Genomic DNA, 9,872 nt, shown 5'->3' on the forward strand with positions numbered 1-9,872 from the left:
AACACCCAATTAAAATTAAACACTGTCAATTCATAAGAATTTGTAAGACCCTTATTGTATAGTAATGGACAGTTCCCATTTTATTCACGAGAGTACTCCTCCTTACACATTTTACCACAGGTTATAAACTGAAAATGACGTCATTAGTTTCAGCACCAACCCGTGCCATCTCCGCTCTAATACAAAGGCTGTATGGTTCTCACATCGTCTTTCCCTATTAAGATGATATATGACTTGAGCTCAGGACAGCTGGTGTAGATAAGCATTCTAGCCAGTCTGGCTATGAGTTCATTCAATTCTACCATGGTACAGACAGTCATTGTTCTAATTCTTGATTATATTTGCACACATTATATTCAGTAGAAAACACAGACACAATAGTTATAAGAACCCTCTATTATGTTGCATAAAACAACCATTTGAAGTATTATAACAATCTTGCTCTCACGGTGTCCACTGAAAGTTGACTGTTAACAACTGGGACATAAATGATACCCACTAAATCTGCCCAAGAAGAGGCAAACAAAAGAAAAACCCACAACAAACTTAAAGACAGGAAGCAAACCAAAAGGGTAGCGCAACTAAAGTTGTTGACACTCCACATCTATCAAGACAACTGGAGCACTGGCCCAGACACTCTCAAATAGAACCTGGACCAGCTCAGGTGAAACACCTTCCGAGTAACGAGATGGACAAGCCAGCACAGGTGTAACACATACTGACGAATGAGGTGACACCAATCAGTGTTCCCTACGTGCTAACGAGCTATAAAGTCCAACCTCAAAACATAAATGGAAAAACCAAAGACTGTAAACACCTTAAACCTCTTTGGGCTAGGGGGCAGTAGTTTCACATCCGGATGAAAAGCGTGCCCAAACTGCCTGCTACTCAGGCCCAGAAGCTAGGATATGCATATTATTTGTAGATTTGGATAGAAAACACTCAGAATTTTCGAAAACTAGTTGAATAATGTCTGTGAGTATAACAGAATTTATTTGGCAGGTGAAACCCCGAGGACAAACCATGCAGGACATTTTTTTTCAGGTCACTGTGTTTTCAAAATACATTCTATGGGAAACTATATTTATGAGGCACCTGGTTACAGTTCCTATGGCTTCCACTAGATGTCAACAGTCTTTAGAAATTGGTTGATGTTGTTCTATAGAGAAATGAAGAAGTACAGCTGTTCTCGGAGTGTCAAGCCAAGTGGACTCTATTGTGTTTTGCGCGCAAACTGGAGCCCACTTCACGTTAATTTTATCCGCTATTGAACACAGTATATTCCGTCTTAAATTTGATTGATTATTTATGTTTTAGGATACCTGAGGAAGGATTAGGAAAGTTGGTTGAAATGTTTGGACCAACTTTACAGGTAACTTTGTTTGTAGTCATGTTGGGCGAGTTGGAACGGGTGTATTTCTGAATCAAACGCGCCAAATAAATTGACATTTTGGGGATATAACAAAGGAATTTATCGAACAAAAGAACCATTTGTGATGTTTCTGGGAGATTTTGGAGTGACAACAGAAGAAGATCTTCAAAGGTAAGGCATGAATTATATTGTTATTTCTGACTTTTGTGTCGCACCTCCCTGGTTGAAAAATGTTGGTCATGCATTTGTATGATGGGGCGCTGTCCTCAGATAATCGCTTAGTTTGCTTTCGCCGTAAAGCCTTTTTGAAAGCTGACATGGTGGCTGAATTATTAAGAAGTTAAGCTTGATTTTGATGTATTACACTTGTGATTTTTTGAAAGTTAAATATTTCAAATAATTTCTTTGAATTTCGCACTCTGCAATTTCATCGGGATGTAGCGGAACGTCTAGTCGTAACAGGTTAAGAGAATGCTCACCACCAACAGAAAACAACTTCCATTTCACATTCTAATCAACTACAATGCTTCACCTTCATCGATTTAAATATGGTGTCTTCTGCCTATCAACAATTAAAAACAAGAAAAGTTTATTTTTTCCCTTCCTAAAACTCACTTGCTTCTAGAACTCTCGTCCACTTGGAACGAGCCCAAACAAAACTCATCTCCAAAACGGAAAAACGTGCAGTCACAAAAAGATTCATGGCAACTCACTGGCTAAACGCAAAACAAAACTTTTGACTGCCACACCTTGAGACAATCAGAAACCAAGTTGTCCTCACCATGGACACAAGCACAAAAAACGCTGTGGTTTTGACAAGTAACAATAAATCACTGATATCGATTAGAGGGGAAATCAGGTTGTACATGCTGTTGAAACTAACAACTAAAGAAACACACAGAAATAGAAGATCTTTTAGCTCATTGGTTAGAGGACAACCTGCCGAAGACAGTCAGCTACATTTTGGAGTGATGCATTTCAATTTAGGGGTCGCTAAACAAAGGAACGCAACACTTATTTGTCATCACTCCTCGATATCATGTTGAAATCAATTGTGCCGAGAGGAGGGAGATGACGTTGCATGTCCTGTTAAAACTAACAGCTCAAAAACATGGAATCTGGGAATAATGTGTACATCACTGGTTAGAGGACAATTTGTAGAAAACAGCTAGCTGAATTTAAGTGTTGTATTTTGATTCAAGCGGGTCACCAACATGATAAGTGTAACACAGCTCTTTTTTTGTGAATCAATTTTTGTTAAGTCACATAAATAGTACTCTTTCAATTCAGAGCCTGGATTTCCCCCGAGGCTAATATCCATATTACGCTGAAATCTATTCAATGAGGCAAACGTTTAGGGTTCTACATTGTGAAATTCCTTAAAAATACTCCTACTACAATGTTTAAATATTCTATATTGTGACATCATTTCATTGATATCACGAAACAACACCTTCATGTATGTATTTTCTGATGTTTGATCAGAGATCTTTTATCAGAGTATCTCTTGTCACACTGATCACAGCTATGAGATTTCTCTCCTGTGTGTTCTCTGGTGTCTAATCAGATGGCCAGATCGACCAAAACTCTTCCCACATTGAACACAGCTGTAAGATTTCTCACCTGTGTGTATTCTCTGGTGTCTAGTCAGATGGCCAGATCGACCAAAACTCCTCCCACATTGAACACAGCTGTAAGGTTTCTCTCCCGTGTGTGCTCTCTGGTGCACTGTCAGCTCTCCAGATTGACCAAAACTCTTTCCACATTGAACACAGCTGTAAGGTTTCTCTCCCGTGTGTGCTCTCTGGTGCACTGTCAGCTCTCCAGAGTGACCAAAACTCTTTCCACATTGATCACAGCTAAACGGTCTCTCACCTGTGTGTATTCTCTTGTCTTGAGTCAGATGGCAAGATCGACCAAAACTCTTCCCACATTGAACACAGCTGTAAGATTTCTCACCTGTGTGTATTCTCTGGTGTCTAGTCAGATTGTCAGATCGATCAAAACTCTTCCCACATTGAACACAGCTGTAAGGTTTCTCTCCCGTGTGTGCTCTCTGGTGCACTGTCAGCTCTCCAGAGTGACCAAAACTCTTCCCACATTGATCACAGCTAAACGGTCTCTCACCTGTGTGTATTGTCTTGTGTTGAGTCAGATGGCAAGATCGACCAAAACTCTTCCCACATTGATCACAGCTATAATATTTCTCCCCTGTGTGTGTTCTCTGATGAAGTTTAATGCCTGATGAGGTGAATCTCTTCCCACAGTCAGAGCAGCAGTGAGTTCCCTTCCCTGTGGGTCTCTGCAGGCGTTTCCTGAGGTGTTCTGATCTGGAGAGACTCTTCTCTGCCCTGTCAGCATCATGAGGTTGTTGAGGCTCACCAGAGGATCCACAATAGTCCCGTCTCTCTCCTGTGTGAACAACAAAGTCAGACAGATGATTAAAGACCCACAAAAGTGGAAATACATTGTAAAAGGTGATGCCAATAGCGTAGCCATGATGTTGTACAACAATTGACGGCTGTAATGAATGTTAAAATTATTTGAATATTGTCTTAAAATGAGCAAGAATAGTCATTATCTTGTTTTCACATTAGTAGTAACATCTAAGATTAGAAACTAGAAATAAGTTATTCAGGTTGTTGAAACTAAGCAGTATGCCAGACGACTTTTGGTCTCCAATATCGGCCCCTTTCTGTGTTCGCTAGAATTGCGGCACGAAGGCAATTTGATTGCATAAACTCCTCCTTGCTAATGAGGAAACTGATAGTTATGGATGTAGTATATCTGCCTGGAGCAAATATGGTGAGCAAAGATTTGAGTTCTTCACAATGTATTCTGAATGTGAATGGGGGAAAACTCAGGGGAGTAACCTCCATTTCCAGGTTGCTTATGAGTACATTTCACACTACTTTGGATTATAATTGTAAGGCTCATTTGAATGTCCTATTTAATATGTTTGCTGCAGTATTAAGAATTATGTGTAATTATTGAAGAACCACATTAATGACATATCCATTTGGGTGTTGTCAATAAAGTAAATACTTTTTTTATTTCACCAGTTGAGAACAAGTTCTCATTTACAACTGCGGCCTGGCCAAGATAAAGAAAAGCAGTGCGACAAAAACAACATCACCGAGTTACACGTGGGATAAACAAAAGTACAGACAATAACACTATAGAAAAATCTATATACAGTATGTACAAATGGAGTAAGGAGGAAGGGCAATAAATAGGCCATAGTAGTGAAGTAATTACAATCTAGCAAATTAACACTGGGGTGATAGATGTGCAGATGATGTGCAAGTAGAAATACTGGGGTGCAAAAGAGCAAAAAAAAGTAAATAAAAACATGGATGAGGTAGGCAGTTGGATGGGCTATTTACAGATGGGCTGTGAACAGCTGCAGCAATCGATAAGCTGCTCAGATAGCTGATGCTTAAAGTTAGTGAGGGAGATACGTCTCCAACTACAGACAGGGGTATGGTAGGGTGCGGGTACAGTGGAGGTAAACCTAGGAGGTAAACCTAGGTAAACCTAGGCATTGAGTGACGATAAGAGAGGTTGCAAAATAGGAGGCAAAATAGTTCTCTGAGGCATGTTGAGTGGGACTAGGCATGAAGCGTAAAGCGAGGCATAAAGCAATCACAGGTGTTGATTGGGAGAGCTAGCTAAGACAACAGCGGGTAAACTGGAGATGAATGGGCAGACTGGTGCTAGCTTCGGGACAAGGACGTCACCAACGCCTGGCAAAGGCTGGTTGAGGGCACATCGGACGCAATAGCGTCGGCAGACCAGTAGTGATGGATCTGCGGTGCTCCGTGTCGACAAAGGGTCCAGGCCAATTGGCAAAAGAGGTATTGTAGTTGGAGTCATTTTGTTTGCTAGCCGGGACATGCACCTGGCTTGAGGCTAACTGGTGCTAGCTACGGGACAAGGGTGTTAGCCCCTATAGCCAATCCGGTGCAAATATCCAGAGCTTACGGCAGGAATCCGGTGTTGTAAGTGGCTTCTAGGCGTCTTAGTGAGGTCTGGGAGGCATCAGCTGTGTAGCCGAGTGATTATAGGGTCCACTGAGCAGGCCGGGAGATGGGCCTGGCTCAAGGCTAGCTTCGGGGCTGGGCAACTCGTTTGCAGCTAGCTAGCTGCGATTATCCGGTGTAATGGTCCAGAGCTTACGGCAGGAACACAGCGATTTAGTGGAGAAAAACAGTCCGATATGCTCAGGGTTGATATCGCGCTGTGCAGACTGGCAGGTATTATCCAGGCTAAAAGCGGCTGGTGTCTGAGCTAAAAAGGTAAAGGCCACTAGCAGTGGATAATAATGACTAAATAGCTTGTAGCTAATTAGCTGGTTAGCTTCTAATGGCTAGCTGCTGATGGAGGTTCTAGCTATAAGGTCTAAATAAATAAATAGCAGATATGTTTCATAATGGGTGAGGCGTGTTGCCGGATGGTATATTTAATTTTAAAATGTTAAGAGTGAAATATATACAAAAATAGACTAAAAATACATTCCATTTATAACAAACGCGTCTTAATGCTACGCCATCTTGGATTACAAGATGACTCTGTTAAAAACCATTGGATTCAGCAAACTCTGAAATTATTTAGTATTTCTGTGCCCATGAAAACTGTTTCCCCAGCATTACATCAGGAGCCACTAAATGATACATAGTTTGAGTGCATTTCAGAATACAAAAAAACTGTCCGACAGCAAGATCCAGTATTTAAGTTGAAGTTCATCATATGACAAGCATAACGTTATGACTATAACTACTGTTCCCTGATGGAGGGAAACTAGGTACAACATACTATCAAATCATCATGTTATGACTATAACTACTGTTCCCTGAAGGAGGGAAACTAGGTACAACATACTATTAAATCCACGGCTCGCTGGAAGCACCACCGTCCACAGGTGATGAGTGAGGCTCGGATTTATTCCTTAAAATGTAATACCGCTCTTCACCAACCCAGGAAAGGGAGGGGACAAACAGGTGTTGAACCTCGATTCCCTCCTTAAGGGAAGAGTAATTATAATCAAAGTTACACTCCCTTTCAGTCGGTCAACTTCGGTACAACATACTATGGGGAAATACAATCATCCCCCAACCGACCCAAACGGATACTAAATGAAACGGCCCCTGACAGACCACCCAGACCTTACCCCGCAAGATGCATCAGTTTTGTCAATTTATTCATTGTCTTTTGTTTGAAACACTCCTGTCAATGTTGAGTAAGGACGCACACCCGATTACGCATTTTGTAGTAGGACTAGTCTACCTGGCATGCACACAAATGTAGGCCTATAAATGTGCCCATTTGGGGATGCCTGATTATTTCAGATTGTCCTAATGCACCACCAATAATGAGTTGGGGAGCTTCTCAAAGTAATTTGTCTTCACCTCCAAACAGCAAGTAAACAAAGTCTGAGGGCAGGAAACTGAGCATATTGTATACAATGTTGCAAGCTTGCTACCAGAGTTTCCTGACCCAGTTGATAGTTGATACAATGTTTCAAGTTGGTTGTAGACAGGCCATGTGCAGCCAATGTGATTTCTAGGATATTTATTTTTATCAGGATATTTTCTACCTGCAGAATGTCATGTTTGCATGTGTTGGCTTTATGTAGGCTATTTTTTTTTACATAGTTGGCAATGGCAATAAAAGTTACCTTTAAAAAGTTACCTATGGCCAGTCCTTGTATTCATAGTGTAGTGAATTCTGGGGGTAGCCCTGAGCTGAACTCAAACCTGGGTCCAGCAACCGTCAAGCCAACACCTTATAACTGTTACGCCAAGATGTCTTTACTTCTTGACGATGTCGCTAGTTGTTGGGTTACGGTGGCTACAATATCGTTCTCTATGAATTTGAGAGTGGTTACACTTCTCCTTCCCCCAACCCTCAACTGTTTACCAAACGAAGTCTCTGGGCAGCCATTTTGTTTGTTTAAAAAACCCACACAACCCAGCAATCTGCAGATCAAACAATAACAAATCTGTCATTCCACCACTGTTTTGGTAATACAATGATTATAGGGTTGGAGAAATGTAACTACTCTCAAATTCATAGACAGACCTATGGATGCAAGGACTGACCATCCATATCAACATTATAGTTTTAACCAAGTTGAGGCTATACAGTGTTGATTTACATTGTTTCTAAACATTATTGTAAAAAAAATATTATTTGGGGTTCTGATGGGGTACAACAGTTGAACTAAGCTTATGAGACATGTGTTATATTCTTCAAGAATCAATGGCTAAAAATAAATAATTTAAAAGTCAAAATATGGATTTAGCAATTGCAGATTTCCGCCTTAACACCAAACATCAATTCAACAACTGCAGAGTGTTTGTGCCTCTGTTTTTAGACAGTACTTACTAGTGTTAATCCGGGAACGGTTTCTCAAAACCATTGTATGGCTAAATTCATTGTTAGAACCATTGGATGCCTTAAGATGCGTTTGGGAAACTGGGCCGAGATATCCAGTTTCCTCATCCTCTTCCGATGTAACAGTCATCTCCCCCTCCTCTTTCACTCTATAAACTGCTTCATCCTCCCCTTTTACTGTAACATCCTCCTCCCCTTTTACTGTAACATCCTCCTCCTCTTTCACTCTGAACGCGTCTCCCTCTTCTTTCACTGAAACGTCTTTCTCTTCTTCTTTCACTGTAACAGCCTCACCCTCTACTTGTTTTTGTATTGTAACATCCTTCTCTCCATTCTCCTCTTTCACGAAAATGTTCAGCCACAGACCCTCTTTCTCTTCCTCCTCTCCTTTTACTGTGATATCTTCCTCCTCTTCATCAGGAGAGTAGCTTAGTGAACGCATGGTCGAGGATGTTATCTAGGCTAATGCAAACTTAACCAGACCGCAAGCTGACTAATAACAATACTATAAATATGAAATGAAATCGGATAACTAACTAGACGACAGGAGTGGGTTTAAAACACAGTGGCTAAAATACACTAAAGCGTCTAAAGAGCAATATTGGTTGGGCTATTTTGTCTAGCAAGCTACCCAGGTGTCTGACTAACTGTTGTTGCTGATGTTGAAAGGAGCGTTCCGTCCACTAGATTATACGTCACGCCAACAGCATAACCTTAAATTCCCAAACCACCATCTGTTGACTGGAGTGGGTAACGCAGATGAGTAAAATGTATATTTTATCATCAGACAACAAGTTAAAGTGTAGGGAGCATGAGTTTTTACTCACCAGTGTAACAATACATTGTGGTTAAAGACTTAGCAAGCTAGTTGTAGACACGATATGGTTACCTATAAGTACAAACAGTTATGCTTTTTCGTTATTACATATTTATTCACTTTTTTTTGTGAACTCTTCCATACTACCCACAATGCAGTATTTCTTCACGTCATATGGATGATAAACTCTGTGCTACTGAGTTTGTATTCCAGTGTAACGGTGTAATGAAGTTACATTTTTTAAATATATTTAACTAGGCAAGTCAGTTAAGAACAAATTATTATTTACATTTACGGCCTGCCTCTGCCAAACGCTAACCTAGACGATATGCTGGGCCAATTGGGAGCTGCCCTTTGCGACTCCAAATCACGGCTTGTTATGATACAGCCTGGATTTGAACCAGGGTCTGTAGTGACGCCTGTAGCACTGAGATACCGTACCTTACACTGCTGCGCTGCTCGTGTGTTTGCATTACACTCGGTGTAATACACTCAGTGATGAAGGTATGGGAATCTGAAAATCTACAGCAGATTTTTTGAGAATTTGAAAATTGAGTGGGCCTGGGATAGAAATGTATAAAGTTGACATTACATCATAAAATCCACGTTTTAAATCATACATGAGCAATTTGTGTTTTAGTAACTACTGTTGTTGGTTTGGTGTCAAATAAGCCTCTCTTTGTATGGTATTTGCCGAATCTCAGTTTTCCATGTGGGTTTTATGCCAAGGTTCCCTCTTTCAATTTGGTAGCAAACTGAAAATTGCATCTTCTTTAGGTTTGCGATTTTTATTCTGTCATCTACTGATCATTCATCCACACTGTGTGTCTCATCAATGCAGGCAATTTATGACAAATGTATAAAGTATATGTTTTATAAACTCATGAACACCAGCGAGTTTATTAGCCCGGTATTGTTAGTTTTGGTGAATTATACTTCTTATATGTATGCCTTTTCGCCACCAGAGGGAGACATTGAGTAATCTTTCAGGTTCATTTGATAATTTTTGATACTAAAATGGATGACAGTTTATTCTGATGTAGTGAATATGAGACACATGGAAATAATATATTTATTTTTATTGTAGTAAATTAGAAATTAGTAGGAATTGTTAAATCCACCATAGGATCACAATAACTTTGATAGACTTTTCAACTGTTTTTTTTGTTAGTATATTTATAGGTCAGATTTATGTAGAATTGCTGTGGGAGTGCTATTTATATCCCGTCACTACTGATCATTCATCCATACTGTGTGTGTCCCATCATTGCAGCTTTGGAAATAAAT

At 40.2% G+C, this 9,872-nt stretch overlaps 1 protein-coding gene across 1 annotated transcript; it reads right to left on the reverse strand.

Annotated features, from left to right (window-relative positions):
• Positions 1-914: 914 nt before the first annotated feature.
• Positions 915-8,419, reverse strand: LOC124018203 (zinc finger protein 664-like). The gene is made up of 2 exons (XM_046333467.1): positions 7,760-8,419; positions 915-3,784 (listed from the first exon to the last, which is right to left on the reverse strand). The coding sequence occupies exons 1-2, from the start codon at positions 8,208-8,210 to the stop codon at positions 2,898-2,900; spliced, it is 1,338 nt and encodes a 445-aa protein (XP_046189423.1). The 5' UTR covers positions 8,211-8,419; the 3' UTR covers positions 915-2,897.
• Between the last annotated feature and the right edge of the window lie 1,453 nt (positions 8,420-9,872).

The sequence above is a fragment of the Oncorhynchus gorbuscha genome, unplaced genomic scaffold (assembly GCF_021184085.1).
Source record: "Oncorhynchus gorbuscha isolate QuinsamMale2020 ecotype Even-year unplaced genomic scaffold, OgorEven_v1.0 Un_scaffold_428, whole genome shotgun sequence".
Taxonomy (NCBI): Eukaryota; Metazoa; Chordata; class Actinopteri; order Salmoniformes; family Salmonidae; genus Oncorhynchus; species Oncorhynchus gorbuscha.

Coding starts and splice junctions, on each gene's coding strand:
- LOC124018203 (XM_046333467.1), bottom strand. CDS start 8,210: ATGCGTTCACTAAGCTACTCTCCTGATGAAGAGGAGGAAGATATCACA. Junction 3,785..7,759: donor CCGTTCCCGGATTAACACTA/GTAAGTACTGTC, acceptor TTGTTCACACAG/GAGAGAGACGGGACTATTGT.